At 40.4% G+C, this 24,842-nt stretch overlaps 1 protein-coding gene across 2 annotated transcripts; it reads right to left on the reverse strand.

Annotated features, from left to right (window-relative positions):
- On the reverse strand, nucleotides 10,986–24,015 carry LOC104766931. 2 transcript variants are annotated; one of them, XM_010490905.1, is made up of 3 exons: nucleotides 23,454–24,015; nucleotides 22,710–23,348; nucleotides 10,986–11,670 (listed from the first exon to the last, which is right to left on the reverse strand). In XM_010490905.1, the coding sequence occupies exons 1-3, from the start codon at nucleotides 23,967–23,969 to the stop codon at nucleotides 11,620–11,622; spliced, it is 1,206 nt and encodes a 401-aa protein (XP_010489207.1). In that variant the 5' UTR covers nucleotides 23,970–24,015; the 3' UTR covers nucleotides 10,986–11,619. The 2 variants fall into 2 exon arrangements, with proteins under 2 accessions (XP_010489207.1, XP_010489205.1); XM_010490903.1 differs by lacking the exon at nucleotides 10,986–11,670 and having other exon boundaries at nucleotides 21,117–23,348.

Here is a 24,842-nt window from a genome sequence, read left to right on the forward strand (position 1 = left end):
AACGAGAGTTGGGTAGGGAAGTGATCAAGGTTGATTGTTTCTATCACGAGAGTATTTTAACAAGATATTAGAGATTCATTGTCTAGGGAATATTTGCTTGAGGCATGTAAAACATCCGTATTGGTCAGGAACACTTAGGATTCAATTACCCCATCCTTAGAAGCTTTCGTATTTTAATTGCATGCAATTTTATTCATCACTCGATCCCTTACCCGAACAGGTACACGATCACCTTCTTCGAGTAACCCCTCGAGTAGTTCATACCTTCTTTGCTTACTCGATCACCCCACCCGATCATGTACTCGAATGCTTGCATCGAGTGCTTAGGTCGTGTGGTTATTTGTTTATATTCTTTTTTTTATTATTTTAGGATTGTTAGACAAAACCCCATTATTGCTTGGCTTGACTTGCATTGTTCTGATTGCATCCTTCCTGCTAGCATAAACAACCATTTGGATTGATAACTCTTTGTACTACAACTGCATAGGGAATTGATACCCTGGGTGGAAAAGCTTGTTATCAATTTGGCGTCGTTGCCATTTGGTTGAATTTAATTTTGCTACGTTTAGGATTTCAGCACTTGCTAGATCAAGTTCTCTTATCTACATTGGTTTGGAATCTGACTTGTTTGTTTTCGTTTTTGTTCGTTTCGCATTTCAGGTACAAACCCGAGCACCCACCCGACCCGTAACTCAATCACCTGGATCGAGTTGACCCTCGTGTACACACTCGGTTACCTACTTGTGCATGAAAACACGATCCAAGGGTAACCAAATCCTAATTCCATTCCTCGACAACATTGACAGACCACGGTTACTCCGTCAACAACAAGTTCAACAACCGCAACCACCAACAATTGAGGAGACAATGAACGATCAAAACGGTCGACCAGCTCCTCAAGCAAGGACCTACATTGGAGCAGGAGATGCTCCATCTACTCACACTCAAAGGAATGGCATTGTGCCACCTACTGTCCAGAACAACAACTTTGAGATCAAGAGTAGTCTCATCCAGATGATACAGAGCAACAACTTTCATGGATTGCCAATGGAGGACCCATTGGACCATCTGGATGAGTTTGATAGGCTCTGTAGCCTCACAAAGGTAAATGGAGTTAGTGAGGATGGATTCAAACTAAGGCTTTTTCCATTTTCCTTGGGAGACAAAGCGCACCTCTGGGAGAAATCACTCCCCAAGGAGTCCATCACCACTTGGGAAGCGTGCAAGATGGCGTTTCTGGCCAAATTCTTCTCCAACTCCAGAACCGCAAGGCTGCAAAATGACATTTCCAGCTTTGTACAGAAGAACATTGAAACGTTCAGTGAAGCTTGGGAACGTTTCAAGGGATACACTACTAGGTGCCCTCATCATAGCTTCAGCAATGCTTCATTACTAAGTACACTTTACAGAGGAGTGATCCCTAAGATACGGATGTTGCTGGACATCGCAAGCAATGGTAACTTCCTCAACAAGGATGTTGATGAAGGTTGGGACCTAGTGGAGAACTTGGCTCAATCTGATGGGCATTATAATGAGGAATACGATTGTATTGTGCGATCTACAGGAGAGGAAGATGCCAAGTACAAGAGGGACATGAAAGCCCTCAATGACAAGCTCGATAAACTACTCAGCCAGCAGCAGTATGTTCATGCAATCTTAGAGGAAGAGCAGTTTTTACAACAAGATGGGGAGAATTTTCAAATAGAGGATGTGAACTACATCAACAATCAAGGAGGTTACAACAAAAGGTACAACAACTACAAGCCGAATCCGAATCTGTCTTACCGTAATCCGAATGTTGCCAATCCTCAAGACCAAACCTACCCATCAGCAGTTCAAGGGAACCAGGTCAAACAGAAGTCTTTTGTTCAATACAATCAAGGTTATGCCCCAAAGCAGCAGTATTCTGGTCACTACCAGCATCCTATTGCGCCACCTGGATTCCAACAACAACAAGGCCCGCCGAAACAATCCCAAGAAGCGGACCTACGCGGCCTAATTCAGCAGATGATTCAAAATCAAGTCTCGGCTGCTATAGATAACGCAAAACGGTTTGCGGAGATGGGCAACAAGATCGATTCTGGATACAACGACTTGACTGCTAAGTATGACTCTCTTAACACCAAGCTGAGATACCTCGAGGGCCACCACAACAACCAACCGCCTCCAAAGATCAACCAGCTTCCAGGTAAAGCTGTTCAGAACCCAAAGGACTATGCAACCGCCCAAGCCATCTTTCTTGATGATGACTTTGAGGACAACCTCACTGAGGACAGTGATGTTCAAGATGGGGAGGCTACAGATCATTATGGGATGAATGAGTATCAGTACTACATATCCAATTACAAACCCAAGCCTTTACCTGAGGAGACTGATCGAGTTGATGATCGAGCACTGGTTCGAGAATCACAAATCGAAGAACCACCCGAGGCAGAACCCGATGATGGTGATCGGATGATACATCGAGTAGATGTTCAGATGACAGATCAACCTCAACTGCCTGTAGCAGCAGAAGGGGAACTAGAGGAAAGGTTAAATGCTGCCCTTGACATCCAACTGGAGGCGCTTGCAGAGCGTATGGCCATGCGAAAAGCTCCACCTCTTAAGCTCTTACCACCACACGAACTTCAAGAGGAAATCTCCAAGGAGGCAGTTCAGCTGGAGATTGAGGTTAAGGAAGCTGTCAAGGAGATTGGGTATGAGATTCTCAGGAGTGGAGTTTGTTTAGACCTTTTGCTGCGAATCAAGGAAAAATTGGAAGATCCTGGCTCTTTTACTCTACCATGTTCGATAGGACTTCGGATTTTCAAAAATTGCTTGTGCGATCTAGGAGCCTCAGGCAGCATCATGCCATTGTCAGTTGCCAACAAGATGGGTTTCACCAGTTTTAAACAGAGTAGTCTGTATTTGGTTCTAACTGATAGAACAATCAGACATCCGATTGGGATCCTGGAAAATTTACCTCTCAGGATAGGAAGAGTAGAAGTCCCCACTGATTTTATGATCCTTGACATGGATAAGGAACCAGATGATCCACTGATCCTAGGGAGATCATTCTTGGCAACAGTAGGTGCAGTGATTGAGGTGAAACAAGGCAAGATCAGAATTGAGCATGGAGAGCACTTCAAGATGGAATTTGATGTCAAGAAAGGGATTAAAAGGCCAATCATTGATGGTCAAGCTTTTTCCACTAAGACAAGGCAGAGAAAAGTCAAGCATCTTGAAGAAGTCATGAAACTCATATTTTTGTGTGGTGAATGATATGATGAAAGAGATGGAATGATGTGATGATCAGGTGGAAGAGGTTTCAATTACTCTTATGCAGTTATAGTATAAGAGATGTCAAACCATAATGAGTGTGATGCAAGCAATCAGGATATGAATACTCATCTAAGTTAAGCCAAATATGAAGGATGTTTGTCACTAACAACCTAATGATGATTATGAAATGCAAAATGTAAACCTACTAAAATATGATACTAAATGCAAAGTAAACCGAATGATTAAAGCAATAATGAAATGAAGCAGGAACATGAATTATAGTAAGCAAACTAAGTAATGCCACATGATTAAACAAAAACTAAATGAATGCAACAGGAAATGCAACTAGAATGAGACAGAGAATGAAACAGAAAGATGCAGAACATAAAACAGGAACTCTGGAAGGAGCTCGAGCAAGCACTCGATCGGATGCTCGATCGAGTGGATGGTCGAGTTGATGAGCGAATGCCAGAAACAGAGCAAATATGACACAGAGCAAGCAACAATCAATTAACAATACTTAAAAAAGAAATCAATAAACAAAGAAAAGTCTTAAGGATGGATTCATGGGATGGACTCAAGCTATGACTATCTAAATTGGTCAACAAACCTCAATCAACAATGAGCTATCTCTAGAAAATGATCTTCTAATACATGTTAATCCATTCTCATGACAATAACAATCAAACTAAGATATTCCTAGTCTAGCTCTCACTAGCAAAGATCATATAAAAGCAGGCATTAAACAACAGATCATTAAAGTCAAAAATCAACAAAACATCTAATCTCTTAGCATGCTTCATGATAATCTCTAGATCTAGCCTTATCTAACAACTTAGACATTGGTGTGATGCTAAGAAGCTTAAGATCTAACCTTACCCTCTCAGATATAAGATTAGCATAGAGAATATCTAGCCTAGAAGAGATCTATAACAAACAAGCTTGACCAATCTAAACAACCACAACCATCATCCAGCCTAACCCATCCTTAAGATCCTAAACCACTACTCACAATCACAAAACATGATGAAGAAAGTCATAAAACCAGAAATCAATGAAACTTGCATGTTTAGAAAGATGAGATGAAGATCTACAATGTTGAAGAAGAAATCAAACTCAAATTCTTAATACTTTGAAAGTTATGAAACCAACAAGTATCAAAGATTTCTTAGAAAATAAACAAAAGTGGCTAAAAGTCTAAGCAATAAAAAGCAAAAAGGAATAATTCCCCAAAAGGGTAAATACTAGGTCTAGAATTGTACTCTAAAAAGTCTCTCCTTTTGTGGCTGCAGAGTACAAGGCCTTTTATAGGAAAGGGAAGAGAAGCCCTAAAAATGTTAAAAGACAAAATAAGTGGGTGGCTCGGTCAACTCGACCAGGTGCTCGGTCGAGTGCTGGTCGAGTGGCTTCTTCTTTTGCTTCTCCCATCCGGTCGAGTCCTTCTCCGCACACGGCCGAGTGCGTGGTCGAGTGGGTGGTCGAGTGGACTTCCGGACCTTGATTCTTCAGCTCCAAATCCCTTGTTTCCTTCTCTTGACAGCTCCAACATGAATCAATCTTATGTAATGCTTAAACTCATTTGGCTTGGTAATAAAGGTTTAGAGACAATGATGGTCTCTCTTTAGAGTGGGGCTTATCAATATCAAGGTTCTCTCATGAAAAATGGACAAAGCTTTAGAAGAATGCTAAAGGTAAGAACACTTAGACACATACTAGAACAAAACCTTATCTACCCAAAAGTAACCAAAGTGTTTGATCCTATCATTCTAAACCCAAATGATCCTAGTTCTACCCTTTGTCTTCTTCTCTTCTCAAGTACCCTTTTTCTCTTTTTGTTTTTAAACCTTAGGAGAGGTTTCTTATTTGAATCAACTAGTGGAATGGGGACTTCTTTCTTATTGCTATGGTTCCCTTTTCTTCTTACTTCTTAAGACATAAAAGCTTGTCTTTATACTCTTCTTTTCTTTATTTCTTTTCCTTGACCAGAACCATCTTTAACAATCTCATACTTCCCATTCTTTCACTAGAGTTTACATTTTTTTTTTTAAACCACATTCTTCTCCTAAAGACTATAACCTTTTCTTTCTCTTTTTTTTTTCTCTTTTCTTTTCTTTTTCAAAACAACCAAGTCCCAAACCCAACAATTAATCCACCTAGTCCTATTTAGTTTGAAAACTGCAAACTAGAACTACACAATGCAATATTCTTGTCAGCTCAAACCTAATACTTTCTACCAAGCTCAATCCCAAAAAAGGCCTCACACACACAAGGATAAACATGGCTTGAAAGAAGGGTAGGTTAAGGGTAGGGGAAACTGATTTTAATGGTGCAATCAGCTACGTGGATCAACAAGAGTGGTAGAAAGGAAAAAGATAATCCAAATATGTATATGGTATCCATGAGTTTAAAGCAATGCACAAATTGATAATTAAAAGTCAATATTAGGATCTTATAAATAGGAAATTGTATCAAATCACAACATGCTTCAATTTAGACCAAATGCAATGCAGGAGTTCAAGAGTTGGTTCAACCTTATGCTTCTAACCATTCAACTAGCATCAAAGTACTATTAACTTGGGCATTGATCCTAGTTTAGTGAATTTAAACAAGCTAACAAGCCAAAACTCATCATAGATTCCTAATGCAGTTATGAAACAGTCTTATATGAAACAAGCTAAACAAGATGCTAATATGCAATGCAAACTACATGAATACTCTGTTTTTGTAAAGATTTTTGCAAAAATTTTCAAATTTTTAGGGTTTTTCTATGCCATAGATGAAATGCAAGTTCTAACATGATTATGCTAAAAATTTGAAATAAGAAAACAAAACACAGCATCAAATAGTATCTCAAACCCTCCCCCAAACTTAAATTACACAGTCCCTTGTGTAAGAGAAATTTGAGAGAAGATTCAAGACTTAAAACAAAACAAAAGTAGAGATGCAATGGTATTTACAAAGAATAGGTGATGATGTTACCTCATGGATTGTGGAAGAAGCTGTCCACATCCTCATTCATGCTTTCATATGTATAGTGGGGGTCTTGTGGTGGACTTGGAGGTGGAGAGGGTGGCAACTCGACGATGGCAATCGACTAGTATTCGGTCGAGTGGTCGGTCGAGTGGCATGGTCGAGTTGGTTGCTGAATCTTCTTCTCTCTTTCTGATTAGACTCCCTTGCTTCCCTGATCATGAAAACAACAAAACAAAGATCAAAATACCAAAATCCTAAACAATATGTACAGAGATACCTTAGGGACTTCCTCCCTAGTGAGCTTGTTTAAAGTCACTAAGCTTGAATTCTTCTAGTTCTTCAAGCTTGAGGAGCATCCTTGAGAAACATTGTATTCTTTGCATGTTTCTCCTTTCCTCCCAGTACTTCTTCACTTTTTGACCATTGACTGTGAACTCACTACCATCTTTGTTGAGAAGTGTGACAGCTCCAAATGGTAAAACCTCTTTTATTTCAAAAGGACCTCTCCATCTACTTTTCAACTTTCCAGGAAATAGCTTGAGCTTTGAGTTGAACAGCAAGGCTTGGTCTCCATCCTTTAGATCCTTAATGAGGATTTTCTTATCATGGAAGGCTTTTGTTCATTTCTTGTAGATTTTGGAGCTCTTATAGGCTTCTAATCTGATCTCTTCAAGTTCATGCAAATCAAGGCTTCTTTTAGCTTGAGCTGTCTCTAAATCCAATTTCAAAAGCTTGATTGCCCACAAAGCTTTGTACTCTACTTCCAATGGGAGATGGCAAGACTTCCCATAGACAAGTTGGAATGGAGTTCTTCCTATTGGTGTCTTGAAAGCTGTTCTATAAGCCCAAAGTGTTTCATCAAGTTTGCTGGACTAATCTTTTTTTGTTGCTCCCACTATCCTTGATAGAATGGCTTTGATTTGCTTATTTGAGACTTCAACTTGCCCACTTGTTTGAGGATGATAAGCTGTTGACATCTTGTGTTTAAGTCCATATTTCCTTAGCATTCCTTCAAAGATCTTGTTGATGAAGTGTGTCCCTCCATCACTAATCACAACCCATGGAATTCCATATCTTGGGAAGATTATGGTCTTAAAAAGCTTTAGAACCACTTTGTGATCATTAGTAGGGCTGACAATAGCTTCTACCCACTTGGAGACATAGTCCACTGCTATTAATATGTAGACATTCCCATTTGAAGGAGGATTAAAAGGTCCAACGAAATCAATTCCCCACACATCAAATATCTCAACCTCGAGTATTGGATTTTGGGGCATCTCTTGTGATATTTCCCATTCTTTGGCAAGCATCACACTTTGTGATGAACTTGTGAGTATCCTTGAATAATGTAGGCCACCATAAACCAGCTTGTAAGATTTTCTGGGCTGTCTTAAAAGTTGCAAAATGACCTCCATTAACTATATCAGCATACCATGGCAGTTCTTCACTGTCAAGTGCCATCCATTCCTCCATTTGGTCCTGCTCGACCGAGTGACCAAACACACTCGATCGAGTGTCTGCTCGAGTAGTCGATCGATTGGCTTCGAGTTGCATCAGCTTCTCCTCAGGCATTGAATCATTAATTGGTATTTCCTCCTCTATCCTTATCCTGGATAAATGATCAGCAACTCCATTCTCTATACCTTTCTTATCAAAAATTTCCATGTCAAACTCTTGGAGAAGTAGAATCCATCTTAACAACCTTGGCTTGGTGTCTTTTTTTGAGTAGATGTGTCTTAAAGCAGCATGATCAGTGTACACAATAACTTTAGAACCAACTAGGTAGCTCCTGAATTTTTCAAAGGCAAACACAACTTCAAGAAGCTCTTTCTCTGTTGTTGAATATCTTCCTTGAGTTTCATCCAAGGTTCTACTTGCATAGTGAATAACATGCAGCCTCTTATCCTTTCTCTGTCCTAGAACTGCTCCTACTGTAAAGTCAGATGCATCACACATTATCTCAAATGGGAGATCCCAATTTGGAGCTTGGACTATTGGGGCTGATATCAAGGCAGCCTTGATCTCTTTGAAAGCCTTCAAACAGTCTTCATCAAAGTTGAATTCAATCTCCTTACAAAGCAACATTGTCAAAGGCCTAGCAATCTTTGAGAAGTCCTTGATAAATCTTCTGTAGAACCCTGTATGACCAAGAAATCTTCTTATATCCTTGACTGTCTTTGGTGGTTGAAGCTGAACCATGACTTTAATCTTTGCTTTATCAACCTCAATTCCCTTTTCTGAAATCTTGTGACCAAGAACTATCCCTTCTTCTACCATGAAATGACATTTCTCCCAATTTAGAACTAGATTGGTCTCTTCACATCTTTTTAAAACCCTGCATAAATTAGCAAGACAAGAAGAGAAAGAGTCTCCATAGACAAAGAAGTCATCCATAAAAACCTCAACCACATCCTCAATAAGATTAGAAAAAATTGACATAATGCACCTTTGAAAGGTAGCTGGAGCATTACATAGTCCAAATGGCATTCTTCTATATGCAAAGGTGCCATATGGACACGTGAAAGTTGTCTTTTCTTGATCATTAGGATGAATTGGTATTTGGAAAAATCCAGAATATCCATCCAAGAAACAATAATGTGTGTGATTGGCTAATCTTTCTAACATTTGATCAATAAATGGAAGGGGAAAATGATCTTTCCTAGAAGCAGAATTAAGCTTTCTATAAACAATACAGATTCTATGTCCTGTTATGGTTCTAGTGGGAATTAACTCATCATGATCATTCTTTATTACAGTAATTCCTCTTTTTTTAGGGACACAATGCACTGGTGGAACCCAAGTACTATCAGAGATAGGATAGATTACACCAGCCCCAAGCAACTTAGGAATCTCCTTTTTTACTACTTCCTTAAGGTTTGGGTTAAGCCTTCTTTGAGGTTCAATGCTAGAATAAGATTCATTTTCAAGGTGAATTCTATGCATGCAGAGACTAGGTGAAATTCATTTAATATCATCCAAAGAATAACCAATAGCCTTTCTAAACTTCCTTCGCTCAACAACAAGTAAATCAAGTTCTTCACTTCTCAAGTTTGCATTCACTATCACAGGATAAGTAGAGTTCTTACCTAGAAAAACGTACTTTAGCCCAGCTGGAAGAGGTTTAAGTTCTATCTTTGGTGCTTTTAGCTCAGACCAGTCATCTGTGGGAAATTTGGCAGGGGACTCGGTCGAGTGGCTTTGCTGCTCGGTCGAGTGAATGCTCGAGTTGGTGGTCGAGTGGGTAGTCGAGCTCTTTGTCTCTGCTACTTGAACTGACCAGACTTCCTCTCTTAATGTTGGTAGCCTCTCAAAAACCTCTGGGTGGTCCGATTCCCTACTGGAGTCCAGTATCTCTTCATAAGCCTTGGTTTCCTTGTGGAAGAATCCTTCTTCTCCACTTTTGGTCAAAACAGTTCTAAGATGATCTTGTTATACTAGCTCTTCCATCAATTCTCCTGCTAATTTGTCTAATTCTTCAACCCAAAAGACTTGTCCTCCAATTGTTGGTTTCTTCATAGCCTCTACAATGTCATATGTCATTTTGAGGTCCTCTCCCAAGTTGAGATCAATCTTTCCTTTTCTCACATCAATTATTGCTCCTGCTGTGGCTAGGAAAGGTCTTCCCAAAATTAAAGGATCCTTTGGTTCTTCATCCATTTCCAAGACTATAAAGTCTGTTGGGACTTCCACTGCTCCAAAACACCATGTGGTAATCTTACTGATCTATCAGCTAAGATCAGAGATATGTTGCATGGCTTATACCTTGTAAACCCTAGGCGCTTAGCAATTGATAGAGGCATTAGGCTTACTGAGGCTCCCAAATCACAAAGACTTCTCTTGAAGGTTAAAGGGCCTATGGAGCAAGGTAGAGTGAAGGAACCAGGATCTCTTAACTTTTGAGGGTTCACTTTTTTTGGATTATGGCACTACACTCATGACTAAGGATCACCATCCCTTGAACTTCCTTGATCTTTTCCATCACAGCATCTTTCAAGAATTTCTGGTAAGGAGGGATCATAGCAAAGGCATCTATTAGGGGCATCCTTAGCTCGATTTCTCTAACTTGTTTATCAAACAATGCTTTGTACTTTTCTACCATCTGCTTCTTGAATCTTCCTGGGAAGGGTAGTGGAGGTTTGTAAGGAGGAGGAATGAACCGAACTTCTTTTTCCTTGGTAACAACTGGCTTACTCTTCTCCTGAGTAACTGATCGATCCGCTGCTCGATCACCCACACGATCGTGTGTGTGCTCGAGTAGTGGGTCGAGTTCAATCATTTCTTCATTTTGAATCTCCTCTTGATGAAAACCCTAACTGTCCTCAGTGTCTGGTTGTGCACCTAGTCGTGTTGGTAAGACTCGTCCACTTTGGAGGTTGATAGCATTAGCAAACTCTATAGATTGCATAATAGCCTTGCCCTTGTTGTGGTCATAATTTGGAGAAGAATCTAGTCTGCTCTCCATGGTCATTAACTTGGAATCCAGTATATCAAACTTGGCATTGAGTTCATTGTAAATATTTTCCATTCTCTTGGTCATCTCAACAAATCTGCTAGCGGTCTCAATTTTCCCATTTGCTTGCCCAATCAACAATTGTTGCATCATAGCCTTTAAATCTGGTTCTTGGCCTTGGTTAGTCTGAAACCCTGGTGGGGGACACAATTGAGGCTGGAACCCTTGATGTTGTTGTTTGGGGGCATATTTGTTTTGTTGTTGGGGATGTTGAGGTGGGTAGACTTGATCTTGAGGATTGGCCACATTGTTGCTTCTATAGGAGAGGTTGTTGTTCTTGAATCCCCCTCCTTGATTGTAACCTTTGAATCCTCCTTGATTTTGCATGTAGCAAATTTCTGCAAATTCATTCTCCCCATCTTGAACCGGAGCTTGTTCTTCAGCAAGGAAATGAATGTTCTTTTTTTGGCTTAGTAGAATCTTGTCCAACTTCTCATGAACAACCTTCAAGTCCTTCTTGTACTTCTCATCTTGATCATTGGAGGCAAACCTTACTGTTTTGTCATAGTCCTCATTGTAGTTCCCATCAGATTGTGCTAGATTCTCTACTAGCTCCCATCTTTCTTCTACATTCTTGTTGAGGAAATTTCCATTTGAAGCTGTGTCCAAAAGCATCCTTATCTTAGGTAGAACTCCTCTATATAAGGTGCTGAGCAAAGACTCATTGCTGAATCCATGGTGGGGACACTGAGTTTGGAAACCTTTAAATCTCTTCCATGCCTCACAAAAGCTTTCATTATTTCTCTGTGCAAAACTTGAGATCTCATTCCTCAATCTAGCAGTCCTTGCATTTGAGAAAAACTTAGCTAAGAAGGCTTTTTTGCAGCCATCCCAGGTTGTGATAGCTCTTGTTGGTAAGGTCTTTCCCCAGGTACTCAAACAGCAGACGGTCGAGTGGTAGCTCGAGTTGTATGTCGAGTTGGTACCTGAGACCCAAAACAACCAAGCAGATGAAGAATTTGAATCAGTAATGGTTAAAGGAGCAATAGAACTTAATCTTAGACTTGTATAAATCCTAAATGTCACAAATAAACACTCAAACAGGCAACGACGCCAAATTGAAACTCATATTTTTGTGTGGTGAATGATATGATGAAAGAGATGGACTGATGTGATGATCAGGTGGAAGAGGTTTCAATTACTCTTATGCAGTTGTAGTATAAGAGATGTCAAACCATAATGAGTGTGATGCAAGCAATCATAATATGAATACTCATCTAAGTTAAGCCAAATATGAAGGATGTTTGTCACTAACAACCTAACGATGATTATGAAATGCAGAATGTAAACCTACTAAAACAGGATACTAAATGTAAAGTTAACGGAATGATTAAAGCAATAATGAAATGAAGAAGGAACAGGAATTATAGTAAGCAAACTAAGTAATGCCACAAAATTAAACAAAAACTAAATGAATGCAACAGGAAATGCAACTAGAATGAGACAGATAATGAAATAGAAAGATGCAGAACATAAAACATGAACTCTGGAAGGAGCTCGAGCAAGCATTCGATTGGATGCTCGATCGAGTGGATGGTCGAGTTGATGAGCGAATGCCAGAAAAAGAGCAAATATTGAAACAGAGCAAGCCGCAATCAATTAACAATACTTAAAAAGGAAATCAATAAACAAATAAAGGTCTTAAGGATGGATTCATGGGATGGACTCAAGCTATGGCTATCTAAATTGGTCAACAAACCTCAATCAACAATGAGTTATCTCTAGACAATGATCTTCTAATAAATGTTAATCCATTCTCATGACAATAACAATCAAACTAAGATATTCCCAGTCTAGTTCTCACTAGCAAAGATCATATAAAAGCAGGCATTAAACAACAGATCATTAAAGTCAAAAATCAACAAATCATCTAATCTCTTAGCATGCTTCATGATAATCTCTAGATCTAGCCTTATCTAACAACTTAGACATTGGTATGATGCTAAGAAGCTTAAGATCTAACCTTACCCTCTCAGATATAAGATTAGCATAGAGCATATCTAGCCTAGAAGAGATCTATAACAAACAAGCTTGACCAATCTAAACAACCACAACCATCATCCAGCCTAACCCATCCTTAAGATCCTAAACCACTACTCACAATCACAAAACATGATGAACAAAGTCATAAACCCAAAAATCAATGAAACTTGCATGTTTAGAAAANTAGAAAGATGAGATGAAGATCTACAATATTGAAGAAGAAATCAAACTCAAATTCTTAATACTTTGAAAGTTATGAAACCAACAAGTATCAAAGATTTCTTAGAAAATAAACAAAAGTGGCTAAAGATCTAAGCAATGAAAAGCAAAAAGGAATAATTCCCCAAAAGGGTAAATACTAGGTCTAGAATTGTACTCTAAAAAGTCTCTCCTTTTGTGGCTGTAGGGTACAATGCCTTTTATAGGAAAAGGAAGGAAAGCCCTAAAAATGCTAAAAGACAAAATAAGTGAGCGGCTCGGTCAACTCAACAAGGTGCTCGGTCGAGTGTCGGTCGAGTGGCCTTTTCTTCTGCTTCTCCCATCCGGTCGAGTCCTTCTCCGCACACGGTCGAGTGCTGGGTCGAGTGGGTGGTCAAGTGGACTTCCGGACCTTGATTCTTCAGCTCCAAATCGCTTGTTTCCTTCTCTTGACAGCTCCAATCTTCTTCAGCATCACTTCCATGCTCCTTAAGATCCAAAATCATCTGTTTATGCAAGAAACTATGCAAATGCAATGCAAATCTACTCTAATGCATATACAGTTCTAAAACTATGCAATAATGGACAAATGAGATAGAAAATCATGCAAAAGATGTGAATATACTAAGGCAAAATAGGGCAAAATATATGAACATCAAGTCAACACTACATTTGCTGTGGAACCTGGACAAAACTTGGAGAATCCATTGGATCAGCCTGCTACAGTGGAGAGGATTCCAGAACCTCTCCCTCCCAAAGGTATCCTTTATTTTTATTTTTTTCTTTTTTTTTTTCTTTTTTCTTAAGTTTTATCTATTTATTTTACCTGATTTTCTTTTTTTGCATATTAATTTATAAAAAAAAAAAACAAAAAAAGTGAATAAGGAAAACTTGAGGAACCTGAGGATCAACCCGAAACCGTACTCGACGCGCCTGATCGTGTCTATACTCGGTTGGCGAATGGAGTCCGAATCCCACAAACCAAGCCCACTCTCGGTGAAGCCCAAGTTGCTAACGGATTCAAACCCTTCTCCCTCAGCAGCACAAACCGATAAGTCTCTCAACCCTAAAGACTTTTTGTTTTCCTACTTTCTATTTTCTCTCAAACTCAAGTGATCTTTGATTTTTCGAGAACTAACCCTATTAATCTCAAAGTCTAGTTTTTCTTTTCTCTCAAGAATTCAACAATGGAACCAAACATGATAACCTACCAAAGGAAGGGAAGAAGATCAACCTCTGCCGCTGCTACAACCGGAGGTGATGTCGTCGAACCTCGAGAATCCCAAGGAAGAGGAGACGTTCCGCATTCCCAACCGCTGGCTGGACGTTTTGCTTCTCCAACCCGATGCTCAACCCGATCCGGTGCTCGAGCAACCGATCGTGTGGACCACCGAGTCCGCTCACCAAGTCCGATGGTGAGTGCTGTTCACCGATCTCCTCGATGTAGGGACCTGTCTACGTCTGAGAGAACTGTTACTGACCCCATGGAGGTCGATTCTGATGCTGGTGGAGGAGAGCCAGAGATGTCGAGTTCCTGTTCGACATGTGCGACCTGGGCAAGATGATGCGAGCCAACCTTGAAGCTTATGAGGAGGAGACGGTCCACTTCCTCTCAACACTAAGGTTGCACTACTTTGAGGACCACCCGACCCTACTACCCGATGGGGGGATCGGGTTCATCACCTTCTCTGTGAGAAACAAGGAGTACCAGCTTATTTTCAAGGAGATGGAGAAGTTGTATGGTTTCAAGGCTGAGAGTGGAGAAAACATGGAGGTGAGCAAGGAGGAGATGAAGTCCCTATGGCTGACAATAGGAGACAAGCTCCCCTACAAGTCCACAAGCTCCAAATCCGTTGAAATAAGGAGCCCTGTTTTGAGGTATTTTCACAAGTCCCTCGCCTGCACTCTTTTTGCTAGAAAGGAGACTGGGAATGTGAATGATCATGAGCTCCAGCTGCTAGACATTGCTTTGTGTGGAGTTCTAGACAATGCTAGGGATGGTACGCCGCTAGTAGGAGATGTTGCGGATACTAGTATGGTCTTTGTGCTGCTCGATCAGCTCCTCTACCTCAAGTCATGGGCTATGAAGAGAAGAATAGGAGGCGGAGAGATCTCAATTGGAGGACTGGTTACGCCAATTTTGGTGGCCTGCGATGTACCTTTGAAGGGAGTGGTACACGATCCGAGATGGCTGGACATTGACTACCTAACGCTGGCAAGGTATTTGGCTTATGAGAAGCCAAACGACATGTTACTCTTCAAGTTCGTCCATCCAACCGCCGGAGCCGCCCAAATGATCCTGCCCAATGTAATGTGCACCAAGGTCCGGCTGGGGGACAACATCGACTTTGCACACCTTTGGAGGAGCTGTACAATCCGGAGGAGGAATCAGTAGCTGAAGAGGGAGAAGCAACCGGGCAAAGACAGGGAGACAGCTCTGAAGATTATGACTTTGAGGAGTATGTTTGCTCTCAAAAGTAACCCGTTGGAGTGAGGGAAGCCCACAAGAGGATCGGATGGCTGAAGAGGATGAACAAGTTTTTGGTGAGGAAGGTGAAGGATCTTACCGGTTCAGTGAAGATGATGGGAGGTCAGGTCAAGGAGCTGCAAGACAAGGCAAGTTGTGCCTCAGCTCCTACCTCGGCATACGCACCAACATGGATGGGGAGAAGCGGACCGCTAGGAGGAATTCGAGGACTGACACCTCTAGAACCTCACATAGCATTATCCTTTGAGCCCCAAGCTGAGGAGGATGTTACAAGACCCGGAGTATCACGGAGAAACCATTCAGACGCCTATCTGATGCCTAACCCGATGGGATACATGATGCCCTACCTGATGCACCCATCTAGCACGCAATCGGGTGATTACTCAGGACTCTTCCTTCCGCCTTACCAGATGCCGTACACGATGCCATATTCGATGCACCCTGCGAGTGGCTATACGGGTGATCACTCTGGGCCTCTTCCACCATACCCATTGTATTTCCCAATGCCCTACCCGATGACCTACGCGATACCCCCCACGATCAACCCCTCGGATGCTGGTCCGAGTAAGTCGTCCGTGCATATCACCGAGCTCACTGACGAGCAAAAACCGGCACTTGCTGAAGCCAGCGACGACCCTGGCTACACATTGGCGAGTATGGAGGCTACTACAACCTCCTTCTTCACCAACCCATGAGGTACCAAACTCATCCACCCTTTGTAAATAACATTGCATTTAGTTTTATTTCATTTTATGTGATTCTTGGATTCTTTTTCAGACTTTTATTTACATAGAGACTGTGTAATTTAAGTTTGGGGGAGGGTCCTAGAATGTATATAACATTGTGTTTTATTTTCTTATTTTCTTATTTCAAAACTTTTGCATGCTAGTTTTATTCATTTGAGTCTGCATCTATGTGCATTGAAAAAACCCAAAAATTTTTGAAAAATTAAAATATGAAAAAAAAAGAGTGCTCATGTAGTTGTATTTACATATTAGGATTGAGTCTAGTTTGCTTCATATAGGATTGTTGCATATGCATTTTAGGGGACAATGATTAAAACCACATTGTTTAATGTCAAACCTTAGGATTGAAGTTGTAGCCTTTAATCACAGTTCATTGTTGCTAGATCAATCTTTAGAAAAAAAAAAAAATCTTTGTTTAGAACCTTGTGTCTTTTANGAGTGGCTATACGGGTGATCACTCTGGGCCTCTTCCACCATACCCATTGTATTTCCCAATGCCCTACCCGATGACCTACGCGATACCCCCCACGATCAACCCCTCGGATGCTGGTCCGAGTAAGTCGTCCGTGCATATCACCGAGCTCACTGACGAGCAAAAACCGGCACTTGCTGAAGCCAGCGACGACCCTGGCTACACATTGGCGAGTATGGAGGCTACTACAACCTCCTTCTTCACCAACCCATGAGGTACCAAACTCATCCACCCTTTGTAAATAACATTGCATTTAGTTTTATTTCATTTTATGTGATTCTTGGATTCTTTTTCAGACTTTTATTTACATAGAGACTGTGTAATTTAAGTTTGGGGGAGGGTCCTAGAATGTATATAACATTGTGTTTTATTTTCTTATTTTCTTATTTCAAAACTTTTGCATGCTAGTTTTATTCATTTGAGTCTGCATCTATGTGCATTGAAAAAACCCAAAAATTTTTGAAAAATTAAAATATGAAAAAAAAAGAGTGCTCATGTAGTTGTATTTACATATTAGGATTGAGTCTAGTTTGCTTCATATAGGATTGTTGCATATGCATTTTAGGGGACAATGATTAAAACCACATTGTTTAATGTCAAACCTTAGGATTGAAGTTGTAGCCTTTAATCACAGTTCATTGTTGCTAGATCAATCTTTAGAAAAAAAAAAAAATCTTTGTTTAGAACCTTGTGTCTTTTAAATGCTTCCTCCACTTGCTTGAACATTGAATCATCTCTATATTATTGGACTTAATTTGAACTTAAAATTGTCTTGCTTATGGAATTTGAATACTTGCTCATGGTAACTCTAAACTCGGGTTAGCACTCCATTCTTACCAATCTTTTCGTTTAACCCGATTTGTTTTTCCCTACCCTTGAACCCAAACCATTCTTTCAAACCTTGTTATGAATTGTTGAGTGAGGCCTTTTTATTGTGCTATAGGTTGTGAAACCTTGAGAGTATTGAAAACGACAAAGACCTGGCTCTTGATTTAGCTGAGTTAGAATCATTTAGACTAGCTAATAGAATCGGTTTTGAAAGATAGGTGGTTAGCATGTTTACTTGGGTTGGGTTGAGAAATAAAAAAAAGAATGGAAAGAAGAAGAAAAGAAGTCCCTAAGGTTAGAATAAAGTAGCTCTAAGTCTCTAAGTAAAAAAAAAAAGAGAAAAAGATCTTGCTATAGTCTCCTAGAAAGATAGAAAGAAAATATATATATATATATACATATATATATATACATATTAGGAGTTTAACAAAGAAAGAAAAGAAAAAAAAAAGAGAAGAGGGCTAGATATTTAAAATTTAGACCTTAGGGATTACAAAAAAAAANAAAAAAAAAAAAAAAAAGAGAGTTAAAAATCAAGGTTATGGGTAGTTTAATTCTAGAGGGTTTAAATTTTAAAAAAAAAAAGAGAAAATGAATGAGAAAATGGTAGATTATCACGAGTTAAACTTTGTATGCCTAAATTGTTCTCAATCTTAGATAGTTTTCACAATTGTCTATCATTCTTTTTTTTGAGAGAAAACCACCCAAATAATTTGTTTGAAACCACCTTACCAAAAAAGCATTATCCTTGAAACCGATTGAGCTTGATTCACATCCCATTTGCAAGAATTCGCCAAACACTTGATTGAATGTGAAAGAGATGTTCTTTGGACTTGCAAGTCTTTACTTTTAGTTGGAGGTTGAACTAGATCAATACATGGTAATAAGCATAGAAAAATATTTGTAAATATGTTGATTGATCTAAGCACCATTAAACTATCTTTAAGGACTATAGCTTGAATCTTTCGCTTAGATCCAAAGGTTATGAGTCCCATTTTAGAACGGCACCCTCATACTTCCTTGCTAGAGGACTAGCAAGATTTAAGTTTGGGAGTCTGATAACTCTCTAATTTACATGTTTTAAGTATCTTTTTTTGTCCATATTCTGCATTGTTTATACCCTTAACTTAGCATTCTTAGGTCATTAACTGTAGGAATTCGCTTTTAGGCCATTTAGGGTGTTACATTTTTGCATTTGCATACTTTGGATGAAAACAGGCGCTTTAGAGCCTAAAATAGAGAACAGTCTGAACCCCAACATGATCCAGGAGGATCCGAGAGCAGGAAGAACAACCCGAAGATCTACCCGATGATTAACCCGACCTCATCTTCGTGCACCCCATCGAGTAAACCCTCGGACATGACTGGAAAGCTAGGTCAAAGGGGTTTCCATATATAAACCTCTCCTCTTCTTCCTTACAAACGAGCACGCCGCAGACCCTCAAACCAGAGAGCGAGAGCTTCTGTGAGAGAATTGAGCGACTCAAAACACTTTTCACTTTTTGTTAGGATTTTTTATATATCTTTTTGTCATTTCTTTAGATCTCTACTTTGTACTCTTTATCCTCTACTCTATCTTTTAATACAATGCAATTTTCGTTCATATATGCTTTTCTGTTTCTTGCAATGATTACCGAGTAGTGTAGTAAAGTTTCTAGGGATGGGATAGATGATTTTGTGTTCTTGATTGGTTAGGATGTCTTAGTTTGATTGAATATGTTTTATAGATTCCCTTCTAGGTTGGTGTTCTTAATGCTGTCAACAAACCGAGAGGGTGAGATTAGATCTAAGGTGTTTTACCACCGAGAGGTGTAGATGAAATGCTTGAATCAACCAATGCTAGAGAGTTACTCACTTAGCCTAAGATATTAGATGAGTAAGGGGTTTATTGACAATAATGAATCGGTTTTTTATTGTCTGCTTGGTCATGTTTCTCCAACGAGAGTTGGGTAGGGAAGTGATCAAGGTTGATTGTTTCTATCACGAGAGTGTTTTAACAAGATATTAGAGATTCATTGTCTAGGGAATATTTGCTTGAGGCATGTAAGACATCCGTATTGGACAGGAACACTTAGGATTCGATTACCCCATCCTTAGAAGCTTTCGTATCTTAATTGCTTGCAATTTTATTTATCACTCGATCCCTTACCCGAACAGGTACACGATCACCTTCTTCGTGTAACCCCTCGAGTTGTTCATACCTTCTTTGCTTACTCTATCACCCCACCCGATCCTGTACTCGAATGCTTGCATCGAGTGCTTAGGTCGTGTGGTTCTTTGTTTATATTCTTTTCTTTTATTAGTTTAGGATTGTTAGACAAAACCCCATTATTGCTTGGCTTGACTTGCATTGTTCTGATTGCATCCTTCCTACTAGCATAAACAACCATTTGGATTGATAACCCTTTGTACTACAACTGCATAGGAAATTGATACCATGGGTGGAAAAGCATGTTATCATTATCAAACCACGACCCCTCCTCCCTCTCGCCCCATGAGCACGCGAATTAGACTCCTCCATTGTGATCTCCCCTGTACCACCATCATCACCACCTAAATCATCCTCCAAATCATCAAAGGTATCATGGTCCTCCTCCATCACCCCACCATCCCCCTCCATACTACCAACCTCGCTATCTTCCCCAGCAAGGTCCCGCGGAACCCCTACCGGTTCCATAACACCATTCTGGAGCTCCTGCAGCATCCGATAAAATCGTTGAGCCCAACCCCTGAGCTGGAATGTGCTCTCCACTTACCCCCTCGGGTTCGTTAGCAGCCATAGAAGCCATTATGGGGATCACAGGAATATCCAAACATGACTCCTCCTGAGCCTTAACACCAATCTGAGAAACCTCATGTCGAAGCCCCATAGCTACCTCAGGAGCAATGACCTCTCCACCTGACCGAATTGGTGTACGTTCACCTCCACCCAACCTTGTCGAATCATCCTGAAGTTGACCCTCCTCAGCGACATTCGCTCCCTTTGCAGGAGACACCAATGAACCCGTACCAACATTTGCATCATGAAACAAAGGTTTCCTAACAACCCTCTGCAGTTGAGAAGGCACCCTCTGCGCCCTCACCTCCTCAATAACCGGTTCCCTGACCCTCTCATCCCGACGTTCCTGTCCCCTAGCCATCCCTTGTCGTCCCCGTGAATCCTGCGAAGTCCCCACATGTGAAGACCCCTTAGCACGATAGGGGGGACCAGTCACCTGATCAGCTCTAGGCTTAAAAGATCCATGAGTGGAATGATGATGCCTCCCCTTATTTGGACTTGTTCCACCTCTAGAGTCAGCCAGAACCGCCCCTTTGTAACTCATCAATTGTCCCTGTTCGCTACTGACCTCAAACCCAACACGGGCACCACCCAATGATGAACACCTCCAAATCGGACAGTTGGTTTCATCATGGCATAAACTAGAGCAAGCCTTGCACCAACAGTAACACCCCTGAACCGTTCTATAGACAAGACGGTCAGGAATGCCACTTGAAGATACACGCGGGCAGTCAAACGAGGTTATTAAAACGAATTTGATACCCCGAATATCCGTACTGCAGCACATCCCACTCAGACCCGAGTTTAGGCTTGCCAACCATCGCCGTATGTGAGTGTTGGGACGGTCTGGACAAGACCATAATCATTTGGGAACATCATCGAATATAAAACATACTTTATTTCACAAAGATTGTTCGAGTAAAAATACAACGTTAAACATCCTAACAAAAGGTGTTCGGTCGGGAGCTAACGTCCAAAAGAGATTACAAGCCTTATTCAAAGCAACATATTTTACAAAAAGACAAGAAACCTACACTGGCTTTTCCTAATCTAAGATTACCCAGTGAGTCCGGGTTCTCTAACAGTTAATAATCCCAGCCCAACCCCCAATCCCAAGCAATCAAGCAATAATGCAACAAAATAACATCAAAGCTACACGCAGCGGAAAACAAATCAATCAATAAATAGCATGTTATAACTTCTTCTTCTCCAAGGCCTTCTAGCGATTTTGATCTCCTGCAAGTCAATGTTTCCCTGATCCTTAGTCACAGAGACTAAAAGGATCACATCCCTTCCTCCTGGACCATGTATAAGGGACCTACTTCCCTTACGGTAATAGCTTACTACCTCATCAGGTAGCGCTCGGCGGTTGCGATTCACTCCAAGCTGTCGGGACAATCAAAGAACCACGACTAACTAAACTTAACGATATTACGAGTAAAAGAAGGTACTCGTAACATCTTACTAACAAGCTACTAACACATAAATCGATCAAGCCAAAGCAAGATCAACAAACAATATCACACACAACAAATAACAATCAAGAATTAACAACCAATAAAAAATCATGGATCAGTATAAGAGCTATGCGAACAGCATAACAATTATACCAACAAATACTTCAACCAGATCTAAAGATCTGATCCAAAAATAAACCAAGCAAAATGCCAGATCCAAACAAATCTTTAGCCGTTCATGCGTTAAAACGCATAACAAGCTTACCAAAATTTATGCATGAATTCTACTAAGCATAAAACAATAACCTCATGCAAAAATTATAACAAATAAATAAACTCCTAATCATGTGCTACTCCACACGACCGGAAAACTCACAAAACTTGGCTGAACGGTCTTGAAACTTCTCGAAAGCTTCTTCTAGAATCCTAGCGATTTTCTAAGCAGAGTTTAGGTGGTTCAGAAATAAAGAACTTAAGGTCTATGGTCGAAATCTAGGGGCTATATAAAAGGTAGGAGACTTAAGGGGTAAGCTAAGGTTGGATAAGGATAAGGATGGGTTTTGGGATAAGAATGGGTCTTAGATGAGAACATGTGTCATGGGTAAGGATAAGCATTAAGGTGGCTGACTCTTAGCCACATATAAAGGACGGTTACTCAAGCAGCTGGGTGGCTCATTCCCATCCATGAAAAATGATAGCAGCACAAGCTGCTCATGGCCATTCCTCGGCCATGTCATTTTTCTCGCCCGCGGTGCGTTCCGTACCGCGAACTCCCAGGACGCTGAGTACACGCTTCCTTCCTTACAACTTACCCAACTCTAAATCCCTATTCTCACTATCCTACTCACGCTTGCCTAAGCAAAATACTGTAGTCACTGGACGCGTCCGAAAGCATGACCTGATGAACTGCCGATACCAGTAACTTGCCCGGACTGAACTTATTCGTCTAAAACTTGACCATATACGACCTGCAATATTCTCCACTAATTTTCTAAAGGCAGGCAAAAATAATACCTGACCTAACATGCAAGTCCATCCATAGTCGGAATTCGGGGTATTACACCAACCATACAGACGCTCGTAATGAAGCTTGACGATCGTCACCTCCCCATTATAAAACTCGATATCCGTCTCAAAGCACAGAGGTTTAAGACCATCGATAGTAACCTGGACTCTCCCTCTGTCAATATCGACATCCTCCACCAACCCCAAGGCCGAACCAATGTCTCTGAAAGTGGGTTCCGCCCAGAACTGTATCGGCACATCCGATACACGAATCCAGAATTTTAAGGACGATGGATATGCCGGGTCCACAACTGGAGTCCACCGAACCAAAGACACCATCCAGGAATCAAAGTGAAAAGGCTCCTTCTTCATAACCTCCACAATATCAGCTTCCTCGTCAAAATCAAACTGGAACTTCCCGGAACCCAACTCCGCACCCGCAACTCTGCCCTCCACTTGCCAAATCTGCGGCATCATGATCAGCAAAGACTTCATATCCTGGACTTGGGGGTTGAAGCACCGCCCAATGACCGTCTTAGAATAACCCGCAATAAGAGCAGAATTATCAAAGAACGAAATCTTGATCTTCCGTCGGGACCTTGAAGCATCCTCTGACAAACCAGCCAAGCCCTTCCCCATAAGACCGCTCTAAGACATGACAAGACCAAGAGAACACAAGCCAAGAACATCAAATAACCTTTCTTGTAGTAAACAGAGAAAAAAATGGATTCGACGAAACTCTGCCACAACCACCTTATAATCAAGTCGACAACAGAGAAGAAGCCAAAATAGGAAACAAAGATCAATCAGAGATGATCTGATTTCGATTGAATCCAAATTCCACGCGAGCATCCCCAATCCTGAAAGAGAAATCCACCCCAAATCCTTTTCGATATCTCCCAATAAATCCAAACCTTTTCCAAAAATGTCAGAAACAAAATCACACCCCGTAAAGGGGATCCTCCTTACCCCAAAAATAGATCTCAAATCCGTATTTCCAAATCTCAACCAATAAATGCTATGAAGCCTTATCCCCATTTGCATCCACACCCTCTCTAATCGTATCCCCAAATTCACCTCAAGATAGCATGAAGTCTCTGAATTAACCAAATACCAACCATTCAAAGCCACTCGATACACAGAATCTATAACCGGATCCCACCGCAACACCAAATGACCAGAAGAAACAAACCCAATAATTCCTTTCCAAAGCTGGCACAAACCAATAATATCTAGCAAATCAAATCGAGAATCCCAACCAGATCGCATGAGACCGAAATCAGACCCTTCCTAAACGGAACCACCATTACCGCTACAAGGATCACCCAATCATGGCTCAATACCCCTTGTGAGGCCAAACATCCCCAAAAGCAACAATAAATTCGAAGATCGATTATTATCTCCAAACCCAAGATCCAGAAAGATATAGCAAAATCCCAAAATCTTTTTGGAACCCATCCCGCGAATCTAATCACAAGCAGATCAGAGATAATTAAAACCCCCAATCGTAATCCCCTGAGATCCTCTTGCTTCCAAATCCACAACAATAACCCGATCCCAAAGAAACCTTCGAGATCCAAATACTCCGTAGACAGAAACCCTTACTCATCGCTGAGTGAAACCAAAAACAAATCCTTGACCGACCAAAGAAGAAAACTCATCGCAGGGTCAAAACCCTAGAGTCGCCATCGCCGCTCGAGAAAGCGATCTCTTTTAAAGATTGTTAAGAATTGTTTTTTTTTTTTGGTTTAAAAATAGTTCGATTTATTTTATCGTTATCACATTTGACCAGAAAAAAAAATACCTCTTACATTTATTTGTGTTACTATTATATATATAAAATAGATCGATTATTTTATCTTTATAATATTTGACTAGAGAAAAAGCACCTCTTACGTTTTATTTGTGTTACTATATATATAAACACATCCAATGTAAAACAACAACAACAACAAAAATAATATCATATAATGACTATCACGAAGAAAGTATTGCTCGCATTTGTTCTCACTATTCTCTTTGTCACATCTTCAGTTCATTGTGATGATAACACTCCCGGTACTAGTTTATTATTATACACACTATTATATTCGTTTTTTTTTTTTAGTGGGTCTATTATATTCGTTTTTTTAATAGATATAT

The sequence above is a fragment of the Camelina sativa genome, chromosome 19 (genome assembly GCF_000633955.1).
Source record: "Camelina sativa cultivar DH55 chromosome 19, Cs, whole genome shotgun sequence".
NCBI lineage: Eukaryota > Viridiplantae > Streptophyta > Magnoliopsida > Brassicales > Brassicaceae > Camelina > Camelina sativa.

Bases quoted from the DNA above. Each gene is read 5' to 3' on its own strand.
- LOC104766931 (XM_010490903.1), bottom strand. From the start codon at position 23,969: ATGCGATCTGGTTGGGATTCTCGATTTGATTTGCTAGATATTATTGGT. The intron at 23,349-23,453 runs GTGGTTGTGGCA...GTCATGTCTTAG, and splicing joins GTTGTCGACTTGATTATAAG to AGCGGTCTTATGGGGAAGGG.